This window comes from Eleginops maclovinus, chromosome 1 (assembly GCF_036324505.1).
Source record: "Eleginops maclovinus isolate JMC-PN-2008 ecotype Puerto Natales chromosome 1, JC_Emac_rtc_rv5, whole genome shotgun sequence".
Lineage (NCBI taxonomy): Eukaryota > Metazoa > Chordata > Actinopteri > Perciformes > Eleginopidae > Eleginops > Eleginops maclovinus.
Window position 1 is genome coordinate 18815449 of NC_086349.1, and position 17862 is coordinate 18833310.

A 17862-nucleotide genomic window follows, 5' to 3' on the forward strand; every position below is an offset into this window, starting at 1 on the left:
TCCAGTCAGCCATCTTGACAGGATGCTGAAAGAGGCTGCATTCTCTCTCATCCAACAGGGGGTGCAGGCAATTGCAGCTGCCTGTTGCTTTTTCAATGAACTTAAACATAATGATTTTCAAGCCTGTCACTTCGGGTTTCCCCTCCGCACAATTTCATTAGTGTGACACGCGTTTTAAAAGAATTATCTCAAGCAGTGACGTAAACATGTTTTTTGCAATGGACATTACCTGAGTGAACAATTTGCTTTTCTCAAGGACCCATTTTCCAGCAGATACAAACTGAAATAGTTAAAGATGATCCAAATAATATGTGATATTATTTTAAAATGTTTTTTTACATCTCAATTTAACAGAAAGTTATAATAAGTGTCGAGCAGAGCAGGGTGGACCCTTTGCATGGAAAAATCTCTTCCATAAATGACAAACAAGGATCTGATAACAACTAACAGAGAACCAGAACTTAAATACATGCAAGACTAATCACAAGGACAAGACAAGACACAGCTGGAACGGGAGGGAAGGAAAAACACAAAGGTACGAGGTGAACAGAATCAGGTAATCAAACCGGAGGGGAAACAGAAAGACAAGACAGACATGACACAGTGGGTGAACACTTTTTCGAAATACAACAGAAAACACAGACTGATTAGATTTGGTGAATAGGGCTTTCTATAATTTCAAACAGAGCTGAAACTATTTGTCATGTTAACATTCCATTGGTAAACATTCAATTAAGAAGCAATACTTCCTGGTCTTCTTACTCTTCTACTTAAATACTTTTGGATTTGTGTCTGTGTCTGTCCAGAAAAACAAGCAGAATAAAGATGACCCCTCCGACTTTAGGAAATTTCTATGTCCATTTTTCACTTAAAAAATTGGTTAACCAAATAGAAAGGTAGGTAGCAGCCCTGCATAAGAGTCCCATGTTTGAGAGTGAATATTCAGTGACATACTTATCCCTTAACCCTCATCTGTTTCCTTTCATTCAGAGCTCTTCTCAGTTAGCAGTGACCGACTTGCAAACCCAGCATTTGTTTCACCCTCCACAGTGTAGAGTCTACACTGTAGACTATACTATCAGAAAAAGGGATACCTTTATTCGTCCCACAAAGGGAAAATGTACATTGTTACAGCAAAGTGTAGATAGAGACGAAGAAAATAGAACACTATTATATAAAAAGACACACATACATTTATTTTCTAATGGTTGGTCCATAGAGAATCCGAGGGGCAGCACTCGGATGCATTTCCTCTCCCTGGCGCTCTCCACCCCAATTATTATGTAAATTGGATCAAAACAACATCAGCAAAATAGATCTTTACACTGCACTGAACACTAAACCACTTTGTGTCTAAGGCTGTTTTGCTGAAAATCAGACACAAGTGACAAGATTGCCTTCCTTTCTTTGAGTGTTTACTTCTCAAACACCAATCAAGGTTTTTCTCTATTTCACCCGCTAACATGCAAAAACAAAAGGATGTTCAGGCCACGGATAACAAGGCCTCCTGTAGCCTGAATTCTAATTGTGCTACGAGCATGGAGATCTCCTTTAAGCAATGTGAATATTAGCTGATGAAAAATGTAAAGCACCTGATGCTGTTCAAGGTTGTGCCTGCAGCAGCAGCAGCAGCAGCAGCAGCAGCACAGAGCTCATCGTGCCGCACTTTAAGTAGCAGACACTCATTTCCAAGGGCGGAAAAGGTGAAGGGCAAAGCGAAAACCAATACAGGAATACCAGGATTAATTCAAAAGTTATTTCAGATTAATTTACACAGATCTGTCTCCATGAATTAATGAAATAATGTAGATTATGTATTATTATATTATGTTAGCCTATCTTTTACTATACCTAATAGGAACATAATCACTTGGTTAAAACTGTGTACGTCAGGTCTGTATCGTACAAAAAGTGGCTGAAGTCAATATTTTTAATTTAATAATGGCTCATATGACTACTTGTGGGTTAAATATGTCTTTGTGAGAATCATTCAGCTCATTGTTTTGATTTTTCAGCTACATATACCTGTTTTGGTTCACTCTAATGCTTTTATCAGCTATTTCAAGTGAAATAACTATAAATCCACTGTACACTGTGTGCTCAAATGGCAGAGAGACAAACTTTGCAACAATGATATTTGAGCCATTAGCAGCTAAAGAAACAGATATCTATCTCAGGATTAGTTAAATAATACAGATAGGAGATTAAAATGTCACTAACAAGTCCCCAATAATGTCTTTATAAGTCAATAACATTTCTTTTTACAGCTTGTTTTAAATCCCCCATATCGCCAAAACATCATGGAGTTCAGACTTAATATTTTATCCCCACATGTTTGTTCTTGATTGTTTCAGGTGCATCAGTACTATAACTCCTTACCCGAAGAGAAGGTTCCCTATATAAACAGCCCTGGAGAGAAATATCGCATCAAACAGCTGCTGCACCAGCTGCCTCCCCATGACAATGAGGTAAACCCTTTTTAACAACACAGAATATTCCTATCTTTTCTTTACATGTTTATCTTTGAAAGGACTCTCAGAAGTTTTCTAGATTTTATGAGGATGCCTGATGAGGAACTTTGTTGTTCAGGTGCGTTACTGTAACGCGTTGGACGAGGAGGAGAAACGGGAACTTAAGATCTTCAGCAACCAGCGGAAGAAGGACAGCTTGGGCAGAGGCAACATCCGTCCTTTCCCCCTCACCATCAGTGGCGCTATCTGTGACAAGGTAAAATAGAACTAGTCCTCCTTTTGCCCTTTTGTCCTGCAATTTACTCATTGAAGATACCAACGAACATCCCATAACCTTTAATACTTATTTCTCTCCTAATTCTTCCATTATTCTTTACCTTTTCTCTTCTCCTTGCTCTCTTGTCTCCTATCCTATCCTCTCTCACTTTCTCCTCTCCTACAGTGCGGTGGTCAAATAAACGGAGGCGACATGGTGGTTTTTGCTGCCAGGGTAGGGCACAGCAAAGTCTGGCACCCTCATTGCTTTGTCTGCAGCATGTGCGAGGAACTGTTGGTGGATCTCATCTACTTCTATCAGGATGGCAAGGTCTTCTGCGGCCGACACCATGCCGAGAGGCTGAAACCCCGCTGCTGTGCCTGTGATGAGGTGCGCCTGTCTGGGCCTTGAGCCCTTCAGGGTTGGACATGGCCGAATGGTTCATAGCTCAGAGACTTGGATGTGATTGAAATTGATCTGCAGAGAAAAGACCTTAGTACTCTTGGCATGTCTCTGAAAGTTATGTGTAGCCAGCTGGCCCGAGATGAGGATAATATTGATAACAATATTTGAAATCATTTATTTAATTTATTTTTAAAACAAATGTATTTATTTTCCTTATAGTTCTGGATGACTGACACATCATGCTTGTCTGATATCACACAAGATGTATGCCAACTGTAGATATTAGAAGAAATTAGATTTTGTATTAACAATAATATTGGATTGAAAAATCACATTTAAAATATATGTTGAGGAGATTGTTATTGGATTAATCACAAACCCAATATTAGTTTAGGTATATTTGAACCCTCCAAAGGGTCACAAGATGATTCTGATGGGTTGCGAGTTTATAAACAGCTTCAATAAAGGAATAAAAACTGTTCTGCTTCACCCACAATAGAGTTTTCTAATATTAACTTATCTAAATAGTATAATCTAAGAGGTTCAGAATCGTATAATAGTTTGGTGAAATTGCTAACAACTAAATGTGAATGCTATGTATGGCATGTTAAGTCTAAAAATATCTTTAAAATAATAATAAGCCAAGGATGGAGCCCTGAGGTACCCCAGACGACATCATCATAACCATCATCGAGATTTTTCTTTTTAAAGCAGCATTAAAAGTCATTGAATCTCATCGAGTCTCTTGCTGTTGTGATGTCTTTGTCATGCAGATTATCTTTGCTGATGAATGCACTGAGGCGGAGGGCAGGCACTGGCACATGAAGCACTTTCGTTGCTACGAGTGTGAGACGCCCCTCGGCGGCCAGCGCTACATCATGAAGGACGGACGGCCACACTGCTGCAACTGCTTCGAGTCTCTTTATGCAGAGTACTGTGACGCATGTGGGGAACACATAGGTACAGCACATCTTAATTTCTCTAACATATATGAGCTGTTACCAAAACACTTTGACATTCATTTCCTTACACTTACATCACAGAAAACCTCAAACAGCCATTTATTGTAAGTGTGGGTGTTATCCGCTTTGTAAGGCTGTGTGCCACAGCTGTGAGGAGGCGGAGTCAGGGCAGTGAGATGTGGATGGTTATTATCATCCCAAGCTCCAGTAACAGTGAAAGAGTGGATGCTCCCATGCTGTATCCAGATGGAAGCTGTGAAAGATGATTACTTGGGGAGCACGGCTGCTGAAATGTATTCATGCTTTCTTCAAATCGAGCGTTCATGTGTATGGGCACAGAAATGTTTTCCTTTAGAAGAAAAAAAACCTCTGTTTATACATCATTTTTTTCAAGTCCATTTCAGCACTAAATTGCAAATCTCACAAATCTGAGCTCAACATACTGGCTAATATCAGGCTGTGGGCTGTGTTCATTAGCCGCACAGGCTTTGTAGAATAACATCGTACTGTATTATTAGAGAAGCTGCCATCACATTACCATTTTGAAGCAGTTAAAGCTAGACCACTTGTGTGTTTACTAATAAACCTACTTCTGGTATGTTATCTTATAAAATGATGTATGTTTTTTACCAAAGGCATTGACCAAGGCCAGATGACTTATGATGGGCAGCACTGGCACGCCACAGAGGAGTGCTTTTGCTGTGCCCGTTGCAAGCGCTCTCTGCTGGGCCGGCCCTTTCTGCCAAAGCAGGGACAGATCTTCTGCTCACGGTCCTGCAGCGCTGGACAGGTGGGTAACCAAAGACATGACCTCAGGGACTCAAAAGATAATGCCTCTCAATCCTCACTTATGACTGTTATGAACATCCCTTCTGCCTGTATTTTCTGTAAAGCCCAACAAATAAGCTATTCTTAATGTATAGATATTAGCAGTTTAATATTATTTAATACTAATATAATTGTACTTATGTGTCTTATCGCACCAATCAGGATCCAGATGAGTCTGACTCCTCCGACTCTGCCTTCCAAAGTGCCCGTTCCCGCGAATCCCGCCACAGCACCAAGATTGGTAAAAAGGAGCGCAGGAATGCAGAGCGGAGTGCCGAAGCCCGCCAGTCAGCTCCTCCACCCATGCCCGACCGTCTGTCTGCTGAAATTGATCCCCTCTCCGGCCAGATGGACCGTTTAAGCCTCTCATCTAGCCAGACCCCGAGCAGGACACCGAACCGCACGCCCAGTCGCACTCCAAGTCGTGCCCCGAGTCTTAACCAGGTGTGGATGAGCCGCGATGACCCCTACGTCCCTGCCGTGTATGAGGGCCCCCAGCTAGAAGCCTCCCCAACACCGGCACCTATACATCTGCTGGCTCAGTGTAACCCCAGGCAGGGCTACAATCCAAACACAAATGCTCATCCTCCAGCTCAGACTGCTGCCAATCCAGGGAAGAGGCCTGACTCCTGGGGGAAGGAACAAGGCAACGCTAAGAGGACTCCCATGGCTGCTTTGAGGGGCCACTCCTTTAACGAAAACTGGACCCACCACAGCCAAGATGAGTTCAGGCCCAACAAGCTTCGCACCCAGATGAGTTTCAACGAGATGCCCAACCAGAACCAGGGATTTTCTGACAAAAGGAGCATAAGCCTGCATGGATTCCAGAGGGACGGCAGACCCCCACTGACCAGGAGGAACCCCATCAATGCCATGAGCTTCAACGAGCCCCTTACTCCTCTAGAACAGACTCCTCGTGGATCCATGGACTCCCTCACTATGTCCAATGCTACAGGTAAAGTGATGTAATTGATACAGTATGTTTCAATACGATTAATTGCTGAATGATATAAAAACAAGACATGTGATTTATGTTTTCAACAGGTCACTCTCTGGACGGGGTCAGTAAGCGTCAGGAGCATTTGTCGAGGTTCTCCATGCCCGACCTGAGTAAAGACTCTGGTGTGAACGTGTCTGAAAAGAGCAACATGGGCACCCTCAGCTCCTCAGTCCAGTTCCACAGCACAGAGTCTCTGTCCTCTTCCCGGCCCTATAACAACAACATGTACGCTCCACTGAGGGTCGGCTACCCGCTGCAGTACTGGGATGGCCCACAGCCACTGGGATTCGACGGGAAAGGTCGCGTCGGGGTGATGGGCAGCAGTGGAAACCTGCGGATGGCTCCAATGAGTGACCGAATGCCCCGCAGACGCATCAACGGGCAGGAACCTGTGACGCAGCAACAGCAGCCACAACCAAGACGCCGCAAGCACCACCGTGGAAATCACAGTAACGGGCAGCACCGCAGTAGCCGCCACCACAAACGCTCTCGCCGTTCCCGCTCTGACAATGCCCTGCACCTGGTGGCAGACCGTCCTACTCAGATGGTAGAGCCGCCCTACCGTCGCGTCCAGGAGGATTATGATCGCTTCCCCTCTGGTAATGCTGCTCGGGAGTTGTTCGGTCTTGAGCCCGGCGGGTACAGACAGCAGCCCCAACGACCCTGCCCCCGAACCACCTCTGATCTCACCCTGCAGAATGCTGGCTGGCAACCTGCGGGGCTAGGTGGGCAATGCTGGGGTGACGGGTACATGGAGGCGGCTGACCCGTGGTGCTCCAGCTGCTCCTCTTCCTCCGAGTCTGAGGCAGATGAAGGTTATTTCCTGGGTGAACCAATCCCTCGGCCTGTGCAGCTTTGCTACCTCAACAACGAGGAACTGCGCCATCGTTACAGCCCCTCTGGGATCGCTCCCCACCACGGACCTCTGCACGGACCGGTTCATGGCCAGATGCACAACCGCCAAAGGAGGAAGAGCAAAAACTGCATAATTTCTTAGATATAGGGCAAAAGGATGGTGAGGGATGAGCAGGAGAGTGAAAGAGATGAGAGAAAGAGAGGTAAGGAGACGGTTAAAGCAACAAAGAAGGTGGAATAGAGAGAGTGGGAAGGTGAGAGTGAGACAGTTGTCAGCAAGAGTGAATAGAGTGTGTGTGCCTGCGTGCGTGCGTGTGGTTGGAAAAGAGAAAAGGCCAATATTTTGTGCTTATGAGCTTACACAACTCTACACCGGGTAGTGTTTGTGTACACCTACACAGGATGATCTAATCATAAGAGGAAGCTCAGCTGGCTTACACAACAGAAATGTTTACAATGATAGAGATCAACTCCTCTGATGGTACCAGGAAGCACTGATAAATTTGACTACTAAAAATAACGTGGTCAAGGTAAATAAACAAGATGTCCGTGCGGGCCCGTCTGTGCATGAATCCCTGGTACAAAGAGATCCAACATTTCCTTTACAGTTCGAAAAAGGGAAGTAAAACTGGTGGAACTGCAGCGATCTGACTGCCGCAGCTCAGTGATCCAACAATCCCTGGGCAGTGAAACTTATTCTGTGTGGACAAACGAGAAATTGTGTTGGGATAGTGAAAGTTACGTGCTAGATTCCAAGCTATGTCATTGTTTACCTCAGTGGAATCCAAATGCTGCTGGAATATAGTGTTGGCTCGCTAGCCCTGTTATCACCTTGTACAAATAGTCTGTTGAACTTTGTGCTCTACATAGCCGGCTCTCCATGCTTTACCAAGGACAGAGCGCCACGGCCTCTGCTCCTTGACCATTTAGGCACAGTAACGTCAGGTATGGTCCCGTTTTCTCTTCTGCAACATGCTTTGTTTTTTGAGAGTTACCCTTAGATGATTAAGAATTATAATAATAATAATAATAATAATAATAATAATTTAAAATAATGCTAACAATAATCATAAAAATGCAATTAACAATTATGAGAATATTACAGAATTAAAACCTGTTAAATGTATATATAGTAATAAACTTAATAAATTAATGGATGTAGTAATGTAAATGTTCTGTACATATGGTCTTAAATATTTATATATTTTGTAACTAAAGAATCATTATTTGTATAACATGATGTAGAGATAGGGAGACTTGCATGTTGATTTGTTGTTGTTGTCTCATAATGAAAATAAAGTGTACTTCAATGAACAACCAGCAAGTTGTACCTATAAATTGTTCTCATTGGTCGGCTAGAGTGACACATTGGCTGTGCCCCATATCCATGATGCATACTATTTATAGCAGGTGCTTCAACTGAGATAAAAAGAGGTCATCACTACTTTGTCAACTGAAGACAATTTCAAGGCAGACCTTTTGATTCACCACAGCTGTAGACCAATCAACACCATGGCTCAGTTCCATCAGTTGTCCAAACGAGGCAGCATGAACAATACCTGCAGCCGTTGTGATTCATTTGATAAATTTCCCTACCATGACATGCTAAATGTCTGCAGTAAAAAAAAAAAAGAGGCCTATTGTCCCACAATTCAATGTTCCAGGGAGACATAGGAGCTGCTTGCAGGTGCAGAAAAGCACTATTCAAAAAGTATGGCTGAGGCTGATGAGGATTTGGTCCTAAACCAAATATTGGACACATTTTGACCTGTTGACAGTAAGAGGAATATCAATAATGCAATCAGTCGCCTGGTAACTATGGATGTCTGTACCACGCCATAAGTATGTTATTGTAATGTTAGCCAGTGATCAAACCAGAGCCCAACAGATAACATCAGCATAAGGATACATAAATCAGTTCATTTAAAGTTCACATATTATACTGTATTTCAACAATATATTATAGGTCTCAGATATGTACAAAACATGTCTCTGAAGTTTTAATATATATATATATCTACTTATATATAGATATATATATAATCCCCTTAATGCAACTGGATACCAACTTTCATTTGACCCTCTGTGTCTGGTTAACACCAACTTTTCTCTCCACAGCTCCGTTTTGTTACACAAACTTTGTTCTAGATTTTTAGTCACCAGGCCTGAGCTGCAATGACGTCAATGACATCATGAGGGTTTTTTTTAGACTTGACAAAGCTTTCATATTCACAGATGAAATAATGAAGCACTTTTTACAGACTTGGTAGGCATCATCATGGTGAGTAAACTGACCTTTATGTGTAGAATCTTTGAGGGCCATTTTAGGAATTTAATATGAAAAGAGAAGATTTTAAATGTGAAGATGTATCTTGTCAGTGAAAGTAACTTTAAAAATATATTTGGCATTCATGTGCTGCAATTTCTTGTTATTTACCAACTCACTTTCTGACCCCTTTATGTATTTCCTATTATGAATTGATATCGTGTTTCACATATTGGCATGAATAAATCACTGAAAGTATTTTCAAACTACACGTTTATTATCCTGTGAATACAATTAAACATTTTGAAAAGCTAAGTTAAATATATCAAAATACATGTTTTGACTTGTTCATAAGCACACTTGAAGTGATACAACCAGTGTATTCTTTCATTATAATCATCAAACCTCCAAATTATTATCACAGTTTACTTTCTTTCTTTTTTTTACCAGTGCTGCTGAGCACAGAAGGGGGACTTTGTCCAGACAGCATACAACAATGTACAAACATATTAAAGTTCTGCTAGCAAACAACAACACAAAGGCAGTGTTCAATCACATGAAAAAAAGTGTTGTCAGCACTAGGATCAATGCTAGGGAGGCTGTGACTCTTATTAGTGAGACAGCTCCCTGGAGTCGTACTCCTCGATAAATTTCTCCATGCCCTCCACACACCGCTTGCCGATGTCCCTGAGGTTCTCCTGCAGCGCGGACTGGATGGGCTGCTCCAGGGTCTGATCCTTGGCTATCAGCATCTTTGCCACGAGGCCAAACATTTCACATTCCTGATAATACACCTGCAAGACACACACACACACACACACACACACACACATTCATGTTTTTGGGGTAAATGAGATAAACGGGTGAAGAGTGACAAAGTGTTGGAGCGGAAGGAAGAGAGCACAACAAATGAGCAAAGTGAGAAGTCTTGTCATGCATCTCCAATCACCACTGAATACATTAACAATCTGCAAAAACGGTCAAAGAATCGTGTGTGCCTGTAGGCTGAGCTTTGTGGAAATGTTCGCATCGGCTACCTGTTGCCTGACCAGCTTTCTCGCATACCTCTATAATCCTGCAACCATGGAGATGTGAAAAGCAAGAGACTATCTTTTCCATCAAGTGGGTGGAATCACACACACACGCACACACACACACACACACACACACGCACACACACATACACACACATACACACACACACACACACCAGTGAGCAGAGCATTATGTGATGCCTGTCGCATTGAGGACAGCATAAAGGCACGTGTCGGAGTCTCCTATGTTTCAGGTGAGACAATATAACACAGACTCATTTTGTGTTTTTGCTCAATTAGAAAACAAAAACACCATAAATCAAGTCAAACAATAACAATGAGAACACCTTCTTTGCAGTTCTCAGTGAAGTGAAGACAATAATAACATTACAAATGAATGCTTGGACTACAGGAAACAAATCTTGTCTTGTCTCCCGCCGGCTTCGAACATCTTTTTTCTGTCACTCTCTTTAATCAATCCCAGCTTCTCTTATCTCCCCTCTTCCTTTATCTGTTTAAAATCCTTCTTCCAATGTGTGTATTTGTGAAATGACACTCCTCTACCTCATCTATCTCCCTCCTCTTCTGTTGGATGGCTCTGTCTCGTGTGGCCGCCTGGCTCGCAGTCGAAGGGAGCTCCCTCTCTCTGCTGCGTTCTCTTTCTTTGCTTTTACTCCCCTTGTGATCTCTCTCTTGGCTTTGGCTCCTTTCGCTCTGATAAACCTGAAGCAGACAAACGAGACAGGACTTGGATCATAGTAATCGGACAGCTGGCCAAAAAACATCATGATAAAGTGACGATGACTGAGCCGCTAATGGCCACAAGATGACTAAAGTGAAGTTCCACATGGTGACTTGTAACACAAGTTATTATAAATGCACACTTTGTTCTGACTGCATATGTAGTCAAAAGTAAAAGATGTAAATGAGCTCATCTTAAGCAAGTGAATGATTTATTAATGTGGCTATCTGATGATCAGGAATAACTAAATAAATGGTGTACCCACGACACTTTTTAATGGTATTTTAAACTGAATATCTTTTGACAAAAACAAGACATTAGAAAAAGTCAAGTATTTTCTCTGGGAGACTGGCCTTAAGCTAAAAGAGGACCAAATAAATAAATCAGCAGACTAATCAATAATGAAAAAGATCACAAGTTGCAGCCCTTTTTTTCTCATCAGATTGTTCACGTCACATGACAGAAAATCACTTTCAACAAATACGTATTTTTTAAATGAAGATAAAAATCTCCAATACATCATATCACAATAACACTGTGCGGCACTACATTACATTTGTATTTTAAAAATGGGCTCCACAACTACTCTTTTGCAAAATGGTAAACCAGTGAAGGGAAAACCAGAGCAGATTTATTTTCTGCTTGTGAACTTACAAACTGCATGTCCTTGTCCCTGCTGGAGGTGGATCTGGGTAAGAAAGGTCTGCTTGCTGGAAAACAGACAAACCACAGGGTCAACACAACAACACAGCATGTGAAAGGAGAAGCGACCTTCTTTTACTGATACCTATGTCTATAAGCCCCTACAGCATCTATATGTGTATCTTTAGACCACCATTGATAGTTAAAGCCTTCGTATTCGTCTTTCCCTCCAGCCTCCTGTGTGATGTTTTTGTTTGGTTGTGAAGCATCATGGTCTAACAATCGATACATCTATAAGCAAAACCTGCTGATATTAGGAAATGTTAAATTATTGGAATGCAGTATTCCTATGTGAAGAAATAGTTTTGTTATGGCTCATTACATACTGCTGGCTAGTCTCTCCCTCTCTCGCTCTCATACACACAAATCAGCGATGAGTCACCATCATCGCACCATCACTCAGGCACACAAAAAACCTGTTCCACACTCACACATACACAAACACACACCTCCACAGTGCTGCAGTGTGCGCACAGATACAGTGCCTGGGTGCAAGAAAAGATAAAAACATACAGTACCAACAGCTCAGTTCTTAAAAACAACACAGCGTACCACTTTGCAATGATGACAAGATCAACAAAAACATTCACAGTTTGTGTTAAATCCAAGGGAACATGGTTGTAACAAATGCTGAGCCCCTCCTGTTTACTTCCAGACTCCCACTGACAAATGAGTCAAGTAGTAATTCTCAAGTATCTAACAAACCTACCTATGAATAAATTACACAGTTTACATCCTGGGACATATAATAAATAAAGCATGGACTACTACATCACATCACATCACAACATAATCTATCTATTGAGAACAGGAAAAGCTTCTTTTTAGTCAGCATTATGTAACAGTGGTTTGTTGCTATCACTGTGACTACCTACCAACCAACACATACCACGATGAGCAAATGCCCTCAAAATATTTGTAATGCAAAGTGTCCATGGAAATGTGCATTTGTGTGCCTCTGCTTGCTTATACTGCCACCTGATGGTCATTAAATAAAGTGCACAGTGCTACTGTACAGCTTGTGAAGTGCATTTTTAAATATAGCGTATACGCATGTACAGGATATGGCAATAACAACCATTTTCAAAATGTTTTGTCGTTTTCTTGTTTAGGGGGTTATTTGTTTAAGTGTGTATGTGAGTGTTTTGAACTGTGTTATATGTATGTGCTTCTGCTATTGTGTAGTCACTATACCTGTGTGTGTGTGTGTGTGTGTGTGTGTGTGTGTGTGTGTGTGTGTGTGTGTGTGTGTGTGTGTGTGTGTGTGTGTGTGTGTGTGTGTGTGTGTGTGTGTGTGTGTGTGTGTGTGTGTGTATGTGTGTGTGTGTGTGTGTGTGAGAGAGGCAGGGCATCCACTTATGTTCATTTACAGGATTTAAATATCTGTTTATATTTAGGATATACTGTATACAGTGCTTTATATGGTAAAGCTGAAAATTAACATCAACATCTTACTCCCAAAACATGGACACTAAGTTTAGTAGTAACTGAATTAGAATAGTTTCACATTTTGGGAAATTTGGTAATTTTCTGTCATGCTGAGTGTAAATGGAGCCTTACATGGCGATTCCTTTGCATTAGGGATCATGCAAAATCCTTAAAAGGCTAAATGTTGATGGACAACAACAAACAACAAGACATTTGTGGCTCAGTGAGACGTTCTTCAGCTTCCAGGTCAAAGTACACAATCTGGGCAATCTGTGCAAATGAGCAATCGCCTGGTTTGACCTTTCATCTGTAATAAAGTATTGTAGCCTCACACATTGCCCAACACCACTTGGAATCATATCTTTGAAATACAAAAGCTGTAGAATAGCAGTTCTTATAATTGTATTTTAATTATTCCCTTCTGCAAATGAAATATCTGTGAAAACCCTGACCTGTAAAATCCCAGTTGCCTGTCGATGTGTGTTCTATCAAGTCCATGTCTTGCATTGACATCCTGACTCAGGGTCAATGAGGCCATCGTCATTACAAGCTACAAGTTTTATAAAAGAATAGCTGAGGCCATCATATCCACTGCCAGAGACGTTCGATAGTAGGGACGGCTTTCAGTTCTTCCTCAACCCTCTCTGAAAACCATTTCTTTATAGACCTCACTTGGTGCACAGGGGAGATTTGATATTGTAACAGGGAAAGTGAAACCTCTGCAATGTCTAAACTGTGATTGTATATTGTAGAATCAATATTTACTTTAATTGTCCTAATTATTTAATTATATTTACTTTTCACTAAAGAGTATAATCCAAACCACCAAAAATATATATTTTGCTCCAATAGGGAACATTGTATAATTGGCGTATTAATGTTGTTTTTCCACGTTTGCTGCATGAACTTACAATTGCTTTGTTTTGATGGAGAACCGCCATCAGGGCTTTCTCTCAGATCATACCGCTCCTTATCCTCCCGTTCCCTGTCCCTCGGTGAGACGTGGTGAAGTTTAGGATGGAAATTATCTCTCCGTTGGGAGTTACCTCGGTGATTAAAGTAGTGGTACTTTGGGTTTGCAAAGCCAGGTTTGTAGAAGGAGTGGTCATCCCTTAGAAAATTGCATAAATTGAGAGGGGAAAACACACTTTCAGTGTAGCTAGCATCACCCTCAATCTCTTTACTTTGTAAAAAATGAATGTTTGGGAGGAAGACAATATACAAACTTGCTGTACTCAAGCCGTCATTCTTACCGTCTTTGGAATCTCCTTCCAAATTGTTGGTTTGGTTTGTAAGAATTACATAGCCATGCCCTCGGTCTGGATGGACTCCTCACTCTTCTGATCAGCTTCTTCTTATCCTGTTTACACAAATGTGTAATAATGTATCACACCATCGAACTAAAACGGTTCATAAAGGGTTATTTTGAGACATGACATCTGAGAACAGAATGTACCAGAGAAGGAGAAGCAGAGCCATTAGAAGGCCTCTTGTCGGTAGACTCATCACTGTGTTCCCTTTGTCGCAACATGGAGCCCTGAGGAAATAAAACATGTTAATCATAGTTATTATGGTGTTGCATTACAGCTTGTACTGAGTATTACTAGAGTTGAAAAAATTAAGTAATTAGAAAAATAATTAGTAACTATTTTTGGTAATGTATTTATCATTTTTACGAAAAATGATCGAATGTTTTTGCCTCTATAATGTGAGAATTTGTTATCTTATGTGAATATAATTAGGGTTTGGTCTGTAGGATGTCATGATGGAAATTTATCACACTTCTTTAGATATATTTCACAGATTGAAGAACTAATAAATGGATCAATATCACCCTAAGTTGCCTTCGAGACTGACCCATTTCCCCAAAAAAAGCTGAGATTTTCCATTGAACTTCATATTCATTTTATTAAGTAGATGTTATGCTGTTAGAAATGCATGTTGGTCAAGCTCCAACAGTTTTTACCCGTGGACAATGACAGGGTGGACATTTTGGCTAATGTTAGCATTTGCTGAGCACATGGTGGACCTTCAGTTAGCTACATTATTCAGTTAGCAAGGTGACTGTGTACTGTTTTACAAATATATTTGGAATTTCTGAAAGGTTTTTATATTAACTGATATTTCACTATGACAGAGTGGACATGTTAAGCTTGGCAACATCCGACTACACACATAATATGATGAAAATTACGAGATATAAGTGTAAATATTACTCTGCAACTACCCAATGTTTCAGCCTCCATTGAATAAAGACAACATGATGGTAGTAATGTCACTGAAGACACCAGGGGCAGTTACCCCATAATGACAAGTTGGACAGCAATTACAGGGACACATGCAAAATGTTCAATATGATTATGAAAGTAGAATATAAAGGATCAAAATGACTCATTTGATCGAATAACTTGTTGTGGACAATAAAACTATATCATTTATTTTTAATTTAGTCTCATTTAAACACTTATTACACACACTGCAGTTAGCAGAGCAGTGTGTGGGACATGCCAAAATCACATACATCCAACGAAGAAAATGGTATAAAATGAAGGAAACACATTGTACTGTGTGTAAATGTTTGGCCATTTATAATAAGACCTCAGAGTTTCATTATTCTGCTTCATTTTCATGATGACTCAGTGATTCTGATGAGGACACCAAAGGCACTTCATAGTGATATTGACTCAAATAATGTGCAGATTATTCAACAAAAAGATTTATGCTGGGACATTTTATTGCAGATTTCTTGCAATATAAACATACTTTCAGCTGCCTATTGTAAAACAAGTATCAGGAGAGTAATGTGTTCCTAAACCACACATATAATCACACTTTGTCATGTGCAGTTCGCAGTGAATGCAATTGTAGTCAAATGAAAGTTGAAATGATTTAGCTCATGAGCTTTATTTTTGGTTTATTGAAAGTGAAAGTAGATTTATTTTGGTAATGGGGGTTGACCGGCCGCGTCCAGTCTGCGAGCACATGAGGAACTTGAGGAAACTGTGTTTTACCTTGCTCTGCTGTGTGTCCTGTGGTCGTGCATTATCCATTTCTGTCAGTCTGCAGCTTGGTTTTTTTTGTAATTACACGCCGATTGTATTTCTCTGTAGAAAGTCCGACAAACCAGGAAGCGTGTCTGCCCTATCACATACAGATCTCTTCGTTACATCTAGAAAGTTCAATATTTACATTTTCCTTTCTCTTCGAGCTTTATCAGTCACCTTGTTGACAAGTTGGAAAACTTTACCTTGTAGTTGAATAAGCTCACATTGTTGTCAAACGTGCTGCAGTTTCTCTGGCTTCCGCTGGAAAGTCACGCAACATGTGTTTTACTTCCTTTAACTCCAGCCACCAATCAGATCCAGACTGCTGTCATAAAAGTATAATCACAAACGAAAATGGAATCAAGCGTTTCTCCTGAGCATACGCAGGCGCAGTTTTGCTGTCCCACCTGTGTGCACCTGTGTTTCACACTCAGGCTGTGCGTGAACATGCACAAATGTGGTTTGACCAAATGATGGCGCACTTTGAGGGCAAGTGGGAGTAAACAGTTTGCTGGAACTGAAGTTAAAACATAGTACTCAGACTTTGAAGAAGTGAAAGAAGCAATTCTAAATGGTAAAACAACTCTGTTGAAAGTAAAAGTCCTTAAATGATATGATATGATATAATGATTTAGATGTTATAGTAGTAGTAGTAGAGGAAGTTGTAGAGGAAGTAGTAGTAGTAGTAGTAGTAGTAGTAGTAGTAGTAGTAGTAGTAGTAGTAGTATAGTAATATAGTATAATATTTATCTAAAACTAATCTGAAGGGGTTCTGAACCATAAAAAATTGGTCTGAGGAAAAAATCAGATTAAAGTCAAAATTCTGAGATCAAAGTCAGAATTCTGACTTTGATCTCAGAACTAAAAAAAATATTTGTTTGGGGGGTGTGAAAAAAAGTCAGAATTATTTTTCATGTGGCCCTAATCCTCTTCCGCAGAAAATTAACTACAAACTAAAGCTGTCAAATAAATGCAGTGAAGTAAAAAGTACAATATCGGCTTCTGAAAATATAATGGAGTAGAAGTATAAAGTATCATGAAATGAAAATACTTAGGTGAAGTACAAGTACCTCAAAATTGTGCAGTACTTGTAGGCAAACGTCAAACAGTTCACATTATAATTCTTCCATAACTCAGCCTCCTGGACATGAAACTGTAATGAATTATAAAACTGATTGTTATTAGTCTGTTTTCTTCAAGGACATCCTAGTGTCCCCAGACCCCAATTTGGGAAACTAATGTAAATTATTTAGTGGCTTATTGTACAAATATGAATAGACCTAAATTATAAAAACAACTATTGTATCAGAACATGAGCCAAGACATCTGTTTGTGTGTGTGTGTGTGTGTGTGTGTGTGTGTGTGTGTGTGTGTGTGTGTGTGTGTGTGTGTGTGTGTGTGTGTGTGTGTGTGTGTGTGTGTGTGTGTGTGTGTGTGTGTGTGTGTGTGTGTCTCACCTGAACTAATGAGACACTCCTCCTGCAATAGTAAAATCTTTTTCAGAATTATTATCCTGTCACAAGCTTGACAACTTGCCCTTGAATTACCATATTATAAGAAATAATACATTATGAGACTACATGTTAAATGTTCTCAAGTATAACTTGCATACTGATACTTGCTGCCTTTGTTTGATGATTAAAAAAACACTCCAATAAATTGAAAATACAATAAGGCACTGTAACGTATCGTCATCATGTCCTTGCTAATAGCCAAGGCAGGTATTCTGGCCTTTATACCATCAAGTGCTGATAATCTAGAGAATGAAAAGATATGATTTCATTTATAGCTTTGTGCCAATTTAACACATGTTGTGTATGATAACAGACTGATGCATTGTGTCAGCTGTGTATGTGTTAACCAAGACAT

General features: G+C 40.5%; 2 protein-coding genes across 3 annotated transcripts in view; one reads left to right on the plus strand and one right to left on the minus strand.

Moving 5' to 3' along the window:
* The window catches only part of LOC134866595 (prickle-like protein 2), a 33561-nt gene extending 25464 nt beyond the window's left edge, over nt 1-8097 (plus strand). The window contains exons 3-9 of the mRNA XM_063886829.1: nt 2355-2468; nt 2590-2727; nt 2914-3117; nt 3906-4092; nt 4730-4884; nt 5085-5877; nt 5967-8097. Coding sequence (XP_063742899.1) covers nt 2355-2468; nt 2590-2727; nt 2914-3117; nt 3906-4092; nt 4730-4884; nt 5085-5877; nt 5967-6919 — 2544 coding nt within the window. The 3' untranslated portion in view covers nt 6920-8097. The remainder of the gene's footprint in view (nt 1-2354; nt 2469-2589; nt 2728-2913; nt 3118-3905; nt 4093-4729; nt 4885-5084; nt 5878-5966) is intronic.
* A 1202-nt stretch (nt 8098-9299) lies between these two features.
* Nucleotides 9300-16402, minus strand: LOC134861907 (periphilin-1). Of its 2 annotated transcripts, XM_063879505.1 has the most exons (8): nt 16197-16402; nt 15961-16090; nt 14406-14486; nt 14203-14309; nt 13861-14060; nt 11474-11529; nt 10642-10800; nt 9300-9837 (listed from the first exon to the last, which is right to left on the minus strand). In XM_063879505.1, exons 2-8 carry the CDS (start codon nt 15997-15999, stop codon nt 9655-9657), a joined length of 825 nt encoding a protein of 274 aa, XP_063735575.1. In that variant the 5' UTR covers nt 16000-16090; nt 16197-16402; the 3' UTR covers nt 9300-9654. The 2 variants fall into 2 exon arrangements, with proteins under 2 accessions (XP_063735575.1, XP_063735584.1); XM_063879514.1 differs by lacking the exon at nt 15961-16090 and having other exon boundaries at nt 16197-16383.
* Between the last annotated feature and the right edge of the window lie 1460 nt (nt 16403-17862).